The sequence below is a fragment of the Castor canadensis genome, chromosome 7 (assembly GCF_047511655.1).
Source record: "Castor canadensis chromosome 7, mCasCan1.hap1v2, whole genome shotgun sequence".
NCBI lineage: Eukaryota > Metazoa > Chordata > Mammalia > Rodentia > Castoridae > Castor > Castor canadensis.
The window spans coordinates 119012035-119030365 of NC_133392.1; the positions used below are offsets into that span (position 1 = coordinate 119012035).

General features: G+C 43.1%; 1 protein-coding gene and 1 non-coding gene across 4 annotated transcripts in view; one reads left to right on the forward strand and one right to left on the reverse strand.

The window, feature by feature from the left end:
• Positions 1-13542, forward strand: part of Usp24 (ubiquitin specific peptidase 24) — a 119650-nt gene extending 106108 nt beyond the window's left edge. For all 3 annotated transcript variants that reach the window (XM_074080013.1, XM_074080015.1, XM_074080014.1), the window contains 6 exons: positions 1405-1471; positions 5024-5102; positions 7057-7132; positions 8159-8245; positions 8590-8700; positions 10894-13542. In XM_074080013.1, coding sequence (XP_073936114.1) covers positions 1405-1471; positions 5024-5102; positions 7057-7132; positions 8159-8245; positions 8590-8700; positions 10894-10956 — 483 coding nt within the window. In that variant the 3' untranslated portion in view covers positions 10957-13542. The remainder of the gene's footprint in view (positions 1-1404; positions 1472-5023; positions 5103-7056; positions 7133-8158; positions 8246-8589; positions 8701-10893) is intronic.
• LOC141425228 (U6 spliceosomal RNA) lies at positions 3876-3981 on the reverse strand. The gene has a single exon (XR_012450316.1). It is a non-coding gene; the product is annotated as a U6 spliceosomal RNA (small nuclear RNA).
• Positions 13543-18331: the final 4789 nt, after the last annotated feature.

Genomic DNA, 18331 nt, shown 5'->3' on the forward strand with positions numbered 1-18331 from the left:
CAGGTCAGAGATCAAAGGGTAATGGCTCTTAAGATTGAAAGAATGACAATTAGCCTTTACTGAGGCCTTGCAGTGTATAATGTACCATGCTAAAAACAAATGTTACTGACTTCAGGACAGCCCTTAGAGGTTCATCTTTGGGTTTACAGCTCATCAGATCTTTATATGCACTATTACAAATATTTAAAGAGGTGTAAAATTGAGTATACTCAATTATAGAATGCTTTCTAATTTCAGTAATGGGGCAAATGGGAAAAATCAGTTACTACAAAGGGAAAAAATCAGATGCTATGGGAGGAGGAGTGGGGAATGGACTGTGTTCCTTTTAGATTACAACTGCTTAATAATATGCCTTGACTCAGGAGGCATTGAAATGCTTTGGAATAAGAAAATACATCATGATGCATTTATTAAAAGCCTGTGTTTCTGGTCATTTATCTCCTTTTGGTCCTACTGCTTACAAACTTTGGAAGATGGCTGCTCCTCAAGTATAGGGCTGTGGATTGTTGAACTGATCAGGTAGTTGACTACATGGTGCACAGTTCAGTGTCGAACTAAAAATAGAGCAGGAAGTGAAATGTAAATCCAGCCCATGTTGCAAAGCAAAGCCTTTCACATCAAGTTTAGAGTCTGTCGATAGCAAAATTTTCCACATTTTTAGTAAATGAAAGAGTAAACCTCTTGTCCTTAGGATCCTGAAATACTTGTCCACATAGCCCACTATAGATACAGGTGGTAGAACATAGGAAGTAAATAGGTCTGTTGCAGGCCGGTGTCAAGGGTTCTTGCCTTCACAGGCCAAAGAATTGGCTTGTGAGACAGCAGATTGACTCATGGAACAAGTTGGCACACAAAGTAGAATTTATTAAAGAATGAAAAAGGTACAGCTAGAGCAGTGCAGCAAAGCCCAGAAACCAGAGGCTCCCCGCTGATGTGAAGGCTGGGGCTTTTTATGGACACTTTAACTCTGGGTTAGGGTAAAGGTTAGGTGGGTTCTTTCCATTGGTTGTGGATTCATGCTCACGGGCTCTCTTCGATGAGGTGGTCAGTTTGCCCCTTAAGAAACACCTTGAGAGCATTCCATTTATCCACCCCATGGCAGATTTATAAGACCATGTAACTCCTCAGGGTGCAGGGCTCATAGTGCTCTCCATGAGAGATGGGATACTCATTCATCTGTCCTTTAGGTCCCCAGACCCAACAGGTTTTTAAATTACTTAAAAGTTTGTCTTAGTTTAGAATTTAAGATGTTTGAGATACATGGCAATGGCATAGTATTTGTTCGTATTGGGTTTTGTTACTTTAGAAACTAAATTAATCTCTTAAGCGAAGTGTCAGTGCAGCAGTGGCTACTCCACAGGCTGTTTCTTTCACTCGCCAACCTTTGTCTCCTTCCTGTCACAGGTCATTGAAGATCCCATACAAGTGGAGCGAGTCAAATTTGTGTTTGAGACAGAAAATGGATTGCTAGGCAAGTATGCCCGACCTGTAAACACATCTGCAGTGATTGTATAGATAACCTGTGTGCCCTTCATGCTGTCCCCACTTTGATGCGTGACTGATCTGTTAGAAGTCTGGTTAGGGTGACCGGGTTTCCTCATCCTAGTTGGGAAAGTTAAAACCTGAGGATCTCAACACTTGGACACGCCTACTTCTCAGTAAGTAGTAGTTTGGGTCTTCTCCACATCAGGTAAGGTTCAGGGATGCTGTGACTTTTCCTACAAGTGCCACTTTCTGACACCAAAAATCTTTCCTTCTACTCAGTAACCATCCAGGAGATAAAAACTAAAGCCTCAGACTCAGGATTTACCCACACTTCCATTGTCTACTCATAAAAATTTGGTTTTTTTTTCTTGTTTTTTTTTTTTTTCTTTTATTATTCATATGTGCATACAAGGCTTGGTTCATTTCTCCCCCCTGCCCCCACCCCCTCCCTTAACACCCACTCCGCCCCCTCCCTCTCCCCCCACCCCCTCAATACCCAGCAGAAACTATTTTGCCTAATTTTGTTGTAGAGAGAGTATAAGCAATAATAGGAAGGAACGAGGGTTTTTGCTGGTTGAGATAAGGATAGCTATACAGGGCATTGACTCACATTGATTTCCTGTGCGTGGGTGTTACCTTCTAGGTTAATTCTTTCTGATCTACCCTTTTCTCTAGTTCCTGGTCCCCTTTTCCTATTGGCCTCAGTTGCTTTTAATGTATCTGCTTTAGTTTCTCTGCGTTGAGGGCAACAAATGCTAGCTAATTTTTTAGGTGTCTTACCTATCCTCACCCCTTCCTTGTGGGCTTTCGCTTTTATCATGTGCTCAAAGTCCAATCCCATTGTTGTGTTTGCCCTTGATCTAATGTCCACATATGAGGGAGAACATATGATTTTTGGTCTTTTGGGCCAGGCTAACCTCACTCAGAATGATGTTCTCCAATTCCATCCATTTACCAGCGAATGATAACATTTCGTTCTTCTTCATGGCTGCATAAAATTCCATTGTGTATAGATACCACATTTTCTTAATCCATTCGTCAGTGGTGGGGTATCTTGGCTGTTTCCATAACTTGGCTATTGTGAATAGTGCCGCAATAAACATGGGTGTGCGGGTGCCCCTGGAGTAACCTGTGTCACAGCCTTTTGGGTATATTCCCAAGAGTGATATTGCTGGATCAAATGGTAGATCGATGTCTAGCTTTTTAAGTAGCCTCCAAATTTTTTTCCAGAATGGTTGTACTAGTCTACATTCCCACCAACAGTGGAGGAGGGTTCCTTTTTCCCCCGCATCCTCGCCAACACCTGTTGGTGGTGTTGCTGATGATGGCTATTCTAACAGGGGTGAGGTGGAATCTTAGCGTGGTTTTAATTTGCATTTCCTTTATTGCTAGAGATGGTGAGCATTTTTTCATGTGTTTTTTGGCCATTTGAATTTCTTTTGAGAAAGTTCTGTTTAGTTCACGTGCCCATTTCTTTATTGGTTCATTAATTTTGGGAGAATTTAGTTTTTTAAGTTCCCTATATATTCTGGTTATCAGTCCTTTGTCTGATGTATAGTTGGCAAATATTTTCTCCCACTCTGTGGGTGTTCTCTTCAGTTTAGAGACCATTTCTTTTGGTGAACCGAAGCATTTTAGCTTTATGAGTTCCCATTTATCAATGCTATCTCTTAGTTGCTGTGCTGCTGGTTTCATTGAGAACGTTCTTACCTATACCTACTAACTCCAGAGTATTTCCTACTCTTTCCTGTATCAACTTTAGAGTTTGGGATCTGATATTAAGATCCTTGATCCATTTTGAGTTAATCTTGGTATAGGGTGATATACATGGATCTAGTTGCAGTTTTTTGCAGACTGCTAACCAGTTTTCCCAGCAGTTTTTGTTGAAGAGGCTGCTATTTCTCCATCGTATATTTTTAGCTCCTTTGTCAAAGACAAGTTAGTTATAGTTGTGTGGCTTCATATCTGGGTCCTCTATTCTGTTCCACTGGTCTTCATGTCTGTTTTTGTGCCAGTACCATGTTGTTTTTATTGTTACTGCTTTGTAATATAGTTTGAAGTCAGGTATTGTGATACCTCCTGCATTGTTCTTTTGATTGAGTATTGCCTTGGCTATTCGTGGCCTCTTGTGTTTCCATATAAATTTCACGGTAGATTTTTCAATCTCTTTAATGAATGTCATTGGAATTTTGATGGGAATTGCATTAAACATGTAGATTACATTTGGGAGTATCGACATTTTCACTATATTGATTCTACCAATCCATGAGCATGGGAGATCTCTCCACTTTCTATAGTCTTCCTCAATCTCTTTCTTCAGAAGTATATAGTTTTCCTTATAAAAATTTGTTTTAAGTATGGAATGCTTGAGATAGGACAAGAAAAAAATTAAAAATATTAAATGCTTCACAAATTTGCATGTCATCTTTGTGCCGGATTTATGCTGATCTTCTCTGCGTTCCAATTTTAGTATGTATGTTGCCAAAGCAAGCACATAAAAGTTTTTTTATCAGGGCTTTCTTTCTCAGAAAACTAACTTAGTTTTAATAAGCTATATATTGGGAAAAGTTCAGTTAAAACTAATCCTGTTCATCTCCCACTATCCACTTACATTTCCAGCTAATCACCATCACTTTAGATTTTGCTGTGTACCACATGATAACATTTCTGTCAGTGACTGACCATACATTCAATGGTGTCACATAAGATTATGTTACCTAGCGATGGGTAGCCTTCTTCCTTTGTGTAAATTCATTCCATTGTTTACGCAGTGATGAAAATTGGCTAGTAATGCATTGTTCAGAGTATATTCCCATTGTAAAGCAGAATGTAACTATTAATAGATTTAGGGCCTCCTTTTATTGCTGAAAGGAGATTTAAGCTAAAAAGTTTTGTAGCAACAACTTTACAGGCCCCCATAACAGTATACTCTAGTGAGAGCATTACCCAAGCTCTCTGGAACTTAAAAACTGTAAATGCATCAAGAACAAAAATAAGTATTATTGGGGCCGGTGGTTAGTTTGCTGGGTTTGTTTGGTTTGGTTTGGTTTATTTGAAGACAGGGTCTCACTGTATAGCCCAGGCTGGCCTCAAATTCTCTGTCCTCCTGCCTCAGCCTCTCCTGAGTGCTGGCATGCACCACCAAGCCTGGCAGGGACAAGTATTATTTACTTTTAAACTCCTAAAATACAGAGCAGGAAATACTTGTTGAACAGAACTAATGTCATAAATTTCCACTTATCAAAGTATAACTGTTATAACTACTCTTAGTAGTATGGTATATGGAGAAATTTGAATAATCAGCCTATTGAAATTATTGTTCCTTTTCTTCTGAAAGTTCTTCTGAAGATCAAACTTTTACCACCATGTATTTTTTTTTTAATATATTTAAAATAGCATTTCTACCTATTAGAATTTGGGAGATTCTCTTGAGTCAGGCATCTCCATGCTTTTGGTGAAGTTGTTCACCGTGCACTTATCAAAATAATGGATTGTTTCAGTTGAGTGCCTTATTGTTTAATGTCTTCTCTTCCTCCAGCTTTGATGCACCACAGTAATCATGTGGACAGCAGTCGCTGCTACCAGTGTGTCAAATTTCTTGTAACTCTTGCTCAGAAGTAAGTATGGACCCTAAAACACAGGGAAGAAATGGTGTGTTAACTACAAATCAGATATGATTAGGAAAAAAAAAACCTCTGACTTGTTTTAGGACCTGAGAGATTCTGACTCAGGATATGCTTGTCCAGAAGGCACAGAAACCTATTCAAATGACCCTCAGAAAAAAGAGGGAACATACATTAAGGAATTTTTTAAAAGAAAGGAAAAAGGAAGAAAAAAAAAAAAAAAGGCCAGTAAGCCTATTATCAAAAGGGCAGAAATTGAGGCAGATTTGGGGACCTTAAGAACAAAAGTTACAAACCTTCCCAAGGTCTCTTTCATTAACTGTCAACTCTTTCAAGCCATAGATCCCCAATTTCAAAATAGCCTCTTAAAACAAAATCTTGTCACCTATGGCTGTTGCACACTTAAGAACCAAGGCACTGTGCCAAGCACTTTGCGTGAATTGTCTTATTTAATCTTTGCAACAGTCTCATGAGGGTAGCTAATTGTTGCATCGTGGTTTAAAACTAACATGCCTACAGTCATAGAGGTAAACCTGAACACTGGTTGATTGACCTTACAGTGAAGGGTCTTTTTTTTTATTGTGATAAAATATACATAACATAAAATTTACCATCTTAACCATTTTTAAGTATACAGTTCAATGGTATTGAGATCAACCATGCTGTTGTACAACTGCCATCACAATCCATCTCCAGAGTTGATTCCATCTTTCAGAACTAAAACGCTTTACTCAGTAAACATTGAGTCCTCATTTCCCTCTTCCCCCAGCCTCTGGCAACCATTCTAATTTCTGCCTCCATGAATTTCCTCAAGGAACCTCGTAGAAGTAGAACCATACAGCATGCATCTTTTTGTGACTGACTGATTTCACTTAGCAAGATGTCTTTAGGGTTTGTCCATGCTACAGCACATGTTGAAAGTTCCTTCTTTTTGAAGGCTAAATAATATGTCACTGTGTATCTCTGCCACGTTTTGTTTATCTGTTCTTTGATCAGTGAACACTTGGGAGGCATAGGTCTTAATGTTAGGAGGAATCTCAGTGCTGTGCTAGGTTAACTCTATGCGTAGTCCATGGGTAAGCAAGACTAATGTCTTGAGTGGTGACCCAAGGTTACTACTCAGACCACACTGTACTCACTGTCTGCACCAGGCCTTTCTTGCTTGATTTATTTTGCTTCTAATTTTTAGCCATCCTTGGACTTGCACCAGAATAAGAATGAGAAATCTGTTGGGCTTAATCTGCTGCATTTAAACTTCCTAAACAGAGATAAAGTTGAGCCCAGTTGAAAGAAAGCCTAAATGTGTTTTCTCCAGATGACATAGGATGTGAACACAGATGGGTATCATCCTGCCACAATTGTGGGTTCAGTAGCTAGACTTGATACTGATGGCATATCAGGAGTGACTTTCCAAGTGGTGCTGGGGCCACAGTATGTCTCATAGCAGCAGTTGCTCAATCAGTGTCTTTACATCCTTCACACATCCATTACACACGCTCTGATGGCCACATCACCTTCAGTGCTGACTTCAAATATTAAGGACAACTTTCTAGATAATCAAAGTAATGTGGAAAGGGAGAAAGGGGCTCCCAGGACATGTTTTAAAATTATTGTTTCCATAATCTCATTCTTTCTTATTCATATCATAAGAATTATAGATTGATTTTATCACAGAGTCATTTATTAAGTGTACAATCATTTGTGGGGTTTGGGGTATTTTTTTTTTCCAACTCTGAGTTTTAGCAGACTGAATGGATATTATAGGTTGGTAAGAGACTTTGCACTGCATGTTTACCTCTTGCTGCCTTTGATGTTTAAAGGTATGTATCACCTGTCCAAACAAAAAATAAAAGTAGTGTTTATGTTTCAAAATACAAAGATACTTATAAATATTGAATAAGAATATTTGCAGAGAAAATATTCCACTCATAAAAATCTTGATCACCAGGTGTCCTGCTGCTAAAGAATACTTTAAGGAAAATTCACACCACTGGAGTTGGGCTGTACAATGGCTACAGAAGAAGGTAAGTGAATTCTGAACTTTTCTATCTGTAACATAGGATTCAATAACAGATATCTTATCAGGAAAAACCTCCTAAACCTGATTGGTAGACTGACCTCCAATTATTTTCAGACTTCACACATTTTTTTTTTTTTAGTGCAGTCAATACTTAACTTGTGTGTGTTAACTTTGTATCTTAATACAGTAGCCCCTTTTCCGTAGGAGATATATCCCCCAGACTCCAGTGGATGCCTGAAATCACAGATAATAGTACTGAACCTTAGAAATATTTTTTCTAAGATATACATGTCTTTGATAAAGTTTAGTTTATATATTAGATACAGTAAGAGATTAACAACAATAATAATATAGGAAAGAGGAGGGAAAAATCAGTTAATATACTACAGTAATATAGCACAATAGAAGTTTGGTGAATATGGTCTCTATCTCTCTCAGAATGTCTTATTATACTGTGCTCACCCTTGTGATGATGTGAGATGATTGGATCAATGCCATAGGCATGTGATGTAGCTATACTGCTGTTGGAATTCTGACACACTGTCAATGACAAAAACTGTCCATCCATGACAGTGTTGGGCCAGTGGCATATATGACGACATAGATATATTGCTGGACAAAGGAATGATTTATATCTGGCCCAGGAAAGCAGAACAGTGCAAGATACCATCACAATACACTTGACTGGTACACAGTTTAAAACTTAAGAATTGTTTAATTTCTGGGATTTTCTGTTTAATATGTTTGAGTATGAGTGACTGCAGGTATATGAAACTGAGGGAAGCAAAACCATGCATAAAGAGGGGCTACTGAACATGTTTTTGTAGGTGGTAAGATAGGAATGGTTATATAAAGAACAGTATTTTCCTGAGATTTTGAGAGTGAAGGGAAAGCCTCCATGGTCTCCTGGGGTAATGGAAAATACACTTAACATCCTATGCTTTTTAGGTTCTTATCTCTAGTGGTAGAAACTATAGGCTTACAGGGGCTTACTATGGGCTCTGATGTCCTGCTTGACCTTTCATCCTAGATGTCAGAACATTATTGGACACCACAGAGTAATGTCTCTAATGAAACCTCAACTGGAAAAACCTTTCAGAGAACTATCTCAGCTCAGGTGAGAGTGTCTTTGTGCTTGTGTACTTTGAAACCCTCAAGTAGGGTTCTCAGTAGCCACAGCTCCAAGAAGAGAGGTGGGTACTGAAATGAGAACAAGCAGAAGTAGCCACTGAATTTCTAAAAAGACAACAGGTTGGTCTGTGCAGTCTTGCAAATCGGAGCAAATTGTTTGCCTGGATGAGAAGCACGTTAACCAGTGTGTCCAGCAGGGTTCAGAGGGGTGTTGTGGCCACGGTGAAAGCACCAGTCTCCAGGCTATCAGTGCCACCAAAGGTCATTGAAGGTAGTTGCTGCTATAGGAACAGCTTCTAACTTTTTCTGCTATGTTTAAATCTCCTGCAGGACACATTAGCATATGCCACAGCTTTGCTGAATGAAAAAGAGCAATCAGGAAGCAGCAATGGGTCGGAGAGCAGTCCTGCCAATGAGAATGGAGAGAGGCACTTACAACAGGTATGACAGGGGCCTGTCCTTGGATAAAAGCACAGTGCCTGCTTAGAGAATGTGTGTAAAGATAGGCAGCCTGACCCTCTAGTGCTGTCAGCTGAGAATGCACAGCCATACCTCACACAGGTGAACAACACTGCAGCATGAAAGAAGCGCCAGGCTACCAGCATGAAGATGGGCCCGATGAACCTGGCCACATACATACGGATCCAGCTGTTCACTTCATGCAGCCAGTTGCTGAAAATCTCTCCTTTGCTTTCCCCAGCCTTCCTGGAAATACAGACCCTTAAAAGGAAAGCGTCCCTCCCCCCCCCCTTTCATGCTATTGAATTTATACCTACTTACCAGGGGACTCAGAATAATATAAGCTTAGCTTTTTAAAAATAAATAATCATTACTCATCACTATATAGAGAAAAGAAATATTTATGAAACACCTAATATGTGCAAAATACTGAACTCTAATGTGAACATTTATTCCATCTTCTCTGCTAGCCTGTGACTTTCCATCATGGTGGTCTCCCTGTCATCCACTCAGTCCCACCCAGTGCTGCCAGTGGTGGGTGTGTCCTTTCCTCTAAATGTTACCTTTCAGACCCTCCTAACAACTGCACGGGGCATCTACTGCCCTGATTTTACAGAAGAATGGCTGAGGCCCAGCATAGTGATGAGACCTCACTCGGGTTAACTCTCAGCAGCTTACGTCATCACCTACTTTATTTGCAGAGAAAATAAAAGCTGAACAAGAGCTCCTGTGACCAGACTTAACGGCCCAGTGTCTGCACTGTCTTGTGTCCCCCCTGGGACAGTAGAGGAAGTTTGCCTCCTCCATCCCTCATCCCAGTCATCTTGACAGAAATTTAATCCCGCAACCCCACCTCATCTTGAACACAGTTCTCTCCCATCCTCTTGAAGAGCCCTCTCATCCTTGCCTTCTTTCCTCTTCTTCCCAAACAGACTTTACCAAAACAACTCTCCCATTTCTTACCTCACACACATTCTTCAGCCTCCTGCATGCAGCCTGACTCCCTCTATCTTTTCTACGCCACAGTTTGGGTGGCTTGCATTTCTCAGCAGCATCTTGACACTACTTTTATAAAGCACTCTTCTGGGCTTTCTGTGACCCCCCCTCAGGCTCTTGTTTCCTTGGATCCCTCTAGCTTTTCTTTCTCAGACTCCTTCCCAGTTCAGCCTCCTCCAGTCTCCCAGGAGATATCCCACAGATCTCTGTCCTGTTTCCTACTGCCTGGTTGAATGCTTTTATCCTCACCACCACATGCTTCTGCTGAGCTCCAGACTAGATGGAACATCTAGCTCTTTTATTCCTGATGTCTCTACAACATGTCCAATCCCTCCTCACCTCTCAGCCAAAGCTGCTGCTCCATCAGTGTCCCTTATCACAGCAGTCCTGTGTACCAGGCCAAAATGTACACTGGGTATGCTGTGACTGCTGCTGACCTGCTACATAGTGCTCACCTGTCTTCTGTCTTGAGCAGTTTAGTATCTGCATCTCCTGTCTCCACTCTGGCTTCTCTCTGGATCACTTGCTGAAAACTTAAAAGGCTGGAGTTCTCCAGATGGCCCTGCTTGTTGACCCCTGCATACCTCTCCTGCAACATTTTCTGAATGTTAATTTATCAAATAAGCTTTGTCCTCTCAGGCTCCTCCCACTCATCCCATCTAACTCCCAATCATCTTGTCACTTACACAAGAGATTGTCCCTTGTCCTTCTCCATCCCTACTCTAGCTATATCACCTCAAAGGTACATGGTAGGTCTTTTAAACTATTTAAGAGCATAAAGCATCACCCAGTTGGTGACAGAGGCAGCATACAGACCCAGGAATGACCCAGACCCCACCTAGTAAATGTAGTGCCTGGCACTAAGTAGTCGTCAATAACAGCCAGTCCCTCTCTACTTCGTCCCATTGCTCACCTGGAGTTTTAATGAGAGCCTGTCTGTGTTAGGGGTGGAGGAGAGTTGTGGCATTGGGCAGATTACTGAGTTGTTTCAGGTTTTACATAATCATGAATTGTCAATAGAAGAAATAATTACTATTATGTTTTATTGTAATAGACATAGAATCAAGTTGCTAGATGAGGACATGTTTAAACTACAGAACACAATAAGGGATGCAGTATCGCAGACTTTTTCCTATAACTTGAACTATGTAATCTTTAACTTCTTATTGTTTTCTGCAGGGTTCAGAATCTCCCATGATGATTGGTGAGTTAAGAAGTGACCTTGATGATGTTGACCCTTAAAGGACTGTGCCCAGCACCTGACAAGGCTGGGTGCTCAGCACCTTAGGAAATGAGAATCTCATCCTTAAAGCCCTTAGAAGAGCCTGGAGGCCAAGCTTGGATTGCTGTGTGACTCTGGAGGGCCGTGTGTTCTGGAGGAAAGCCTTCTTTGGTCCCTAGAAGGTTGGGAGCTGTTTGGCAGCAGAACTCCAGCATATGGACAGCTGTTGTAGGGGCACAGTCTGTATGTGGATTGACACTTCTATGGATATTTTAGGAAATAAAGCTGGTAGCAGACTTCTGTTACGTGAACATACAAGAGTGAGGGTAAAGCTGTGGCTTTCTCTATGATATGACAAAAGAAATTTCTTTTGTTATTATATTTTAAGGTGAAAAAAACAAGCTGCCTTTTAGGTGTGTGGGGGCAAATTTTTAACCTTATTATAGTAACATTGAATAGGAATACCACTTTAAAATGATGTAAAGATACATGATAAAATTCCTTTTCATTGTAAAATAGTAGTTAAAAAATTCAGTTTACACGGACCTTTGTATTTAATATGTCTCCCTCCTCTTATAGGATTTCCAATGGGTCTGATTGAGAGCCCTGGGCATAAGCTTGGACCTTGATGAAATATTAACAGCATCAAAAATTGGGGCATTAACTAAGCTCTTTAGGATATTTTCTTACATGATTAAGATTGAAAAAAACAATTTAAAAATGCTGTGTTCTCCAGAAGCACAGAGTGCATCCTTTGACATCAATCACTAAAGTAATGAGTTGTTCCCAAAACAAATTTCTTAGAGTGAAATTAAAAGCACTTTCACATATAATTTATTGAGTTTGACTTAATAAAATTATCTTTTTAATGCTTGGAGACATATTGAATAAACTGTAGTCTCAAATCATGTGATCTGCAATCGTTTGCTTTCACTTAAACATAATTACTGTGGCCCTTGGTATTGGTTGTATATGAAGTTAAATACCTGGGTTGGAGATACTGCTTCCTGAGTTTCATCATAATTGTAATGCAGAGAAGGAATTCAAGACTTTGTTTCTCCTTCATGTGATCAGTACTGAAAAGGCAAGAGTTAAGACTTACTTCCTCAGAAATAACTAGAAAGCAATTGAGCACATACCCATTTTTTGCATTTCCCGGTCAATATAGCATCATTCACCTCATTTCCGGTTCAATATCAGCTCCTTTTTGGAGGGATGAGGGGATTGCACAGACTTTTCCTGTGTTGTACATTTTGTATTTGAATTGCTCATACCGTTTCAACCCTGTTCTGGCTTTAGATAAATGTTCTGCTGTATTTCCCCTCACCATGTGTAGGGCTGGGGAACCTCGGGAAGTGCCAGGCTGTCACGCTAGACTAAATTAGCCAAGTTAGAGAGGCACGGCCAGCCCACGAAAGTGCCTTTTTGGTTGCTTTTGCATTTGTGAGGACGCCGTCCCCTGCTGTGCACTTCAAGTAACCCTTTGGTTGTCCAACTGTGAAGGTACCCCTTGTGGTCAGTTAGCTTCGGTGTGTAATTCTGTAACCTACAGCAGGCCAGTGCTGGCTGTTGTCAAACAGGACAAGATGGAAGGGCAGAACAGTGCCCTCAGAAATGGACAAGAGGCGAGTGGCAAAGTTGGTATGGTTCTGGTGGTCTTAGAATTTTGAATGTGAGGTTCTAAAGTTGATTTTAAATACCTGAGCACCCCATGTCCTACTATTTTCTCCTCACCTTCTCTCCACATCCATCCTCACAGAAAGATTGCATGGTATATGCATTGAAATGCTGGCGATGATATCGTCGCTGGCAACTGCACTCAGGAGCCCAAATTCAGGAGTGAAATTACCTCTTCTAGTCCCTTATTTCCTATGGAAACAGCGCCCTCCACTCCCATACCTGCCGTCCTCATGTGAAGCTGCATCTTCTCACCATCACTCTATCCTTTGGTTCATTTTGTTACATTGTTGCTGCAATGAGCATCTTTCCAGTTTGCCAGTAACCACCCGGTTTCCAATGGCTGCAGTCAATGAACCTGCTGAGGACTTTTTTAAATGTACCATAAAGTGACAATTGTGACAGGCTTGCCTTGGAAGAGTTGTCATTTTTACTGCCAATTTTTTGGGTGAAGATGTTTTTATAATCTTTCACAATGTCTGCAAATCGAGCAGGAATTGCACAACTGACTCAATGCCGTGTGTTCTCAAGAAGCTCCCTCAGTCCAGGCTGCCCTTGTACGGCCACCTTGCCTTCAGGCACCCTGGGACAGACAAGCGAGCACCCCACAAGCAACTTGCCCACTGCTCTCCTAGCAGGCTCTCTTGGTCACTGACAACCAGACTTAAGTCGCAGGACCTAGAGAACTGAGCCATCAGGCTCACCCAGCTCACCCCACCTCCCTGCTGACATCAAGCGTGTGCAGTACCTTCTGAGCTGGGAACAAGCAGACTGGAATCTTCCTCTGCTACCTCTTGTGTACAAAACCTTGTTTATAAAATTTCAAAAGCAAGTAGATAAACTAGGGATGAATCTTAATTCTAAATTTGGTTCATGTGTGGCAGAGTTCTTCGCTTCTAAGAGTACAAAATAAATTTTTCAAAAATAAAGAGTTGGAGTTTCACAGACATTTTTCTTTGTCAGACTAGGACGTGGGGAGCTTCGTGGTGGGAGGCCTGGTGCCCCATGGCTCTGGTTCCTTCCATTGCCCTGCACCAGTGGAGTGTGATGGCCACCCTGCAGCAAGGGGGCGTGGGTCTTCTAGGCCTTCTCTCTCATCTTTCCTCTCTCAAGGGGTCCTTTACAAAGCTTGGAGGAGGCCAAACTCACACTCATGGCATTTGGACATCTCGCCTGTTATCTTCGGCATTCATGTCCCTGGTCAGACCAAGTTTCCTTCTCCAGTCTGTCTCTTGTCCTCTTGTCCTGTGTTCTCACATGGGTCCCCTCCCCTTTGCTCCCTGCAGATCCTCCTCTCCCTGCAGACCAGGCTCTTCGCAACTCCTGGTTACCTTCAGAAAGCAAGCTGTCGGGCTGTGGACATCAAACCAGTTGACATGGATCCTGAGCTATCCTGGGATAAGGCAGGCAGGCAGAACTGCCAGGAGGCCTAGAGATACAGTTCTAGCACTTGAGCCATTAGCGTCCGTTGGCTCTTGAGCAATTTCCACGTGACAATTACCAGGAAACAGTTGGGGAGGATTTTGCCTTTGTGGCAGATTCCTTATTTATGACATGGGCCCTTGCTTAAGACAGTGACACTCACCAACCTCAGCAGAGACCAGGAGGTCCCACACTGAATGGAACAATTATACTTTGCAAAATGGGAAGAGATCTGAGATCATGTGTTGTGTGAATTTCCCAGGGTGGCATTAAAAAGAGTCACGTGCCTCCAAACAGCCAAAGAATGACTCAAATCCACCCTGAATGAGTAAAGTGAGTTAATAGAGGTTTTCTAGGGAGCAGCAGACAACTACAGAAACAGTATTTACCTGGCCTGGCCCACAACTCCCAAAGAGCCTGCAAGGCCACCACCCCACTATACCCATCAACCTTAAAGTTTCCTAACTTATATGGCTCCAAATTTATGGCGCCATGTCTATAGCCAAAATGTAACCTAGAGCGCCACCTAGTGTCAGAACAGCAGAACTAACTGCAGACTCAACTACCATAAGAGATCCTGGGACCATGTGTGCTTTGTCCTTGCTCCTATCAAGGGTCTTGCTGACCTCAGCAGACACTGTCCTACTGTGGGAAGGAGGGCTTGTGCTGCAGTTTGGAACATAGGAACAACTAAATGGCAGCTTGCTGCAAGATGGAGGTATTCTGGCTAGGAGTAAGAGGACTAGTGACAGTACACTCCCCGCCTTCCTTCAGCTCCATCTCACTTCCTCAGTGTTCCCTGAGCCGTGGAGGGGGTGTTACACGATTATACTCTTGCCAAGAGCAGAGCACTGGGGCAGCAGAGCTTGAGGCATTTCTTTTTTGGAGGTACTGGGGTTTGAACTCAGGGCTTTGTATAGGCTCTGAGTTCAAACCCCATTACCTCCCAAAAAAAATGCCTCAAGCTCTGGTGTCCCAATTCCATACAGCCCCTCTATCAGACTACATTAAGGGATGGGTGACGAGCAAGGTGGGATATGAAAATGTGCCAGTACCGCAGGAGTCCCAGAAATACCTGTAACTGCTGAACATTTGGTACAGGTGCCTGCAAAACTTTCTCGATGACTGTCAAGTTTCATATGTGTCTTAGCGACCATAAGACTCCCTAAGATTTTATATCTATGCCAGGCCTTGCTGTGGGGGTGATCTCCCACCCGCTGCTCCTTCAGGGGCACTTGTAGACCTTCCAGATGCTTTCTGTCTGTAGGACACCCACCTTCCAGATGCTTTCTGTCTGTAGGACACCCAGAGGTTAGCACAGCACCATCTATGCAATGAAACATTTTCACAGTGAGTGGACAGGATAACAAAGCGATGTCACAATCCAGCATCCTGTAGCAAATGGTGGGACTGTAGATAACCTTGGAGGAGTGCTCTGAAGGTCCCTGACTGTCCATTCTAAACTAATGCAAACTAGTCCTGGGACTCAGCAACTAAAGGATACTGAAGAAAGCAGTGGCAGGCTCTAGCACAGCACAGTGAGGCCCATTGCTACATCAGTGGCTGTCAGGAGAGCAGAGTTGGGTGCAGCAGCACGGAGGGGCAGTGCCTTACTCAGTTCTGTATAATCTACAGTCGTTCTCCATGAGCCATCTGGCTTCTTTACCGTCCATACCAGACTCTTAAAGAGACTGAACAGGGCAAGTAAGCACTACCTTCTCCAATTCCTTGAGGGTAGTCATGGTTTCTTCAGATCCCCCTGGCAATCTATACTTCTTGGTATTAACTGTCTCATGTGACCCAGAGCCTCATCATCTCCCACTTCTCCCAGCCGTGTGTCACTGCCCCCACTATTGGCACCTCTGGCAGACTTCTCCAACCGTGGTGTGCAAGGTGTATCCCAGAAGCACCCCACCAGTATGTTTCCTTTTTTGGCGGCACTGGGGTTTGAACTCAGGGCCATGCGCTTGCTAGATAAGTGTTCCACTCTGCCAGCCCCAGTGGAGGAGAAATAACTCAGTACACTCCTGGCAGTGGTATCCCTTAGAATAATTCTGTCCTGTCCCTGTATCTATCTGCAACCACCCACTGTCTGTGTTTTGGGGGATTGCGGTGAATTAGTGCACTCTGCCTGGTATCCACCCCAGCATACATTACTAGGGGAGTGATATATGCACAGTTCAATACAGTCACATTGTATGGCCTGAAGTCACACTGTATGGCCTTCACTTGCAGCAAGTGACCATACCATAAGAGGGGAGAATGGGAAAGCTTCCATCCCTGAGACCCTCTGCTTCAGGCTTCGGAGGCCCTACAGGTATAACCTGCACTTCCAGAGCCTTCCATAAAGTTATTGAGACAGCATTGGACTTCCCATCAGTTGTATCTCGCTTTTGATCAATTGTACCTTGTGACTGGCCACATACCACATTTACCCCCTAGTCACTCTGCCGGGCCCTTTTGACTGTTTCTCCTCCAAAGTACCCCCCTGTTGCTGCCTCCATACTTTGCATACTTGGCTCACAAGGTGATCCAAATCATTTGGATCTGCTAGAGCTTCTCCCACCTCACAGAGATCACACACCACAAGTGGGCTCAGTAAAGCCACCAGGGCTCTACCCTGTTCCCCTAGGGCCTTGTTGGGGTAACTTCTTTCTCAGGTCTCCAGTGAATGTGGCCCACCAGCGAACTGAACACCAAAGACAGCCTCCTGCTCCCCAGCTTGCTCACCAGCCCCTGCCTTAGTCTTCTGCTCTGTTCCATTCATTAGGACCTTGGGAGGAGACATCCAGGTGTCCCTGATGGCCTGTATGACCCTGTCCATAAGGAAGAATATGCAGCCTTTGCCTCAGGAGAGGGGGTCAGATTGCTCAGCTTCTCTGCCTCCATGACAGTTAAGCCGATCCCTCCACCCCCCAGCCTCACAAGTTAAGCTAGAAGAGGCTCCTTTGAGATCTGCTTAAAAGTTTTCCCTGAGCCAAGTAACTCAGAGTCACAATATTCCTTTAGTGACCATAGTTTCACAAGTAGGACCAATATTAATACTTCCATCCGTGTGCTAAGTCATGGACTTCCCCTTTTTCTGCACCAGGGGCCAGATTTAGGGGTGCTGTCTATGACTTTCCTTCTCCTCACTGTCTGATTCTTCCCATGGATTTCATGTCTTCAAATCCCAAGCAGGATTTCTCAGTGCAGTGTGGACTTGCCCTCTCTCTTCCTTCCCCCAACCCCCAGGTGGAAACTGGCAGACTAGGACCTCCATCTTCTTTATCTAATTTTCCTGACAGATCAGAAGCTAAAGCAGAGGATACCACTCACTCTTTCTAACTGGAGTTTCTCCTTCGAATGAACAATTCCCTCAGCTTCAGGCATGTCTCACTGCCCAGAGCAGAAGCCCTGCAACTAAGAACACAGCTCTCCTGCAATCCTATCCCACCTGACCACTCTGAGTCGACAATGTGTTCTGACTCCCTCGTACCTGGCATTTTCCAGGCTTTCCCTTCTCACATCGGGATCACACTCATCCAGGAGGCAAACCAGCCACTTCACATGGAGGAGCAAAGACACCCCATCGGAGGCTCTCCCAAACTCTTTATTGGGTCTTTCCAGTCCCTGTTTGGGTGCCAAACATTTCGTAAATTTCCTGGAAAGTCATAAAAGAGTTGCATGCTTCCAAACTGGGATGGTGCCCACAGCCCAAGGAATGATTCAAGCAAATCCAGCCTGCATGAGTAAAATGAGTTTTAATGGGTTATTTAGGGAGTGGCAGACCACCGCAAGGATTTATCCAGCTCTTTCTTAACTTCCAAAGAGCTGTCACCCAGACTCTCCCCAACCTTGAGGATGCCACCTACCCCTGCCCTAATTTATATGGCTGAGTCTAGGGCGCCATCTAGCGTCAGAATGGCAAAAGTCACTACAGATCCTGGGAAAAATTACTGTGCTTATACAGGGTCTTGCTGACCTGGGCAGACACTGGTCCCACCATGGGGAGGAGAGTTTGTTGTGCTGCAGTCTGGCACATAGAAGAACTAAATGATGGCCTACTGCAAAGTGGAGGTAGTCCGGCTAGGAGTCAGAAGACTGGTCACAGTACACCTTGCTTCATATTAAATCAAGAACAATAATTGTGGACAAGCATGACCCCCTCAGAAGCATGGCAGGCCTATGATAAGGGACACCATACACACTTAGTCTGTGCCCTTGACTAGGGAGAGAAGGATGGAAAGGGTGCAGGGAGTGCAGAACTCTGGGGTGGGCATGGCCACAGAGCATCTAGAATGCTGTAAGGGGCAG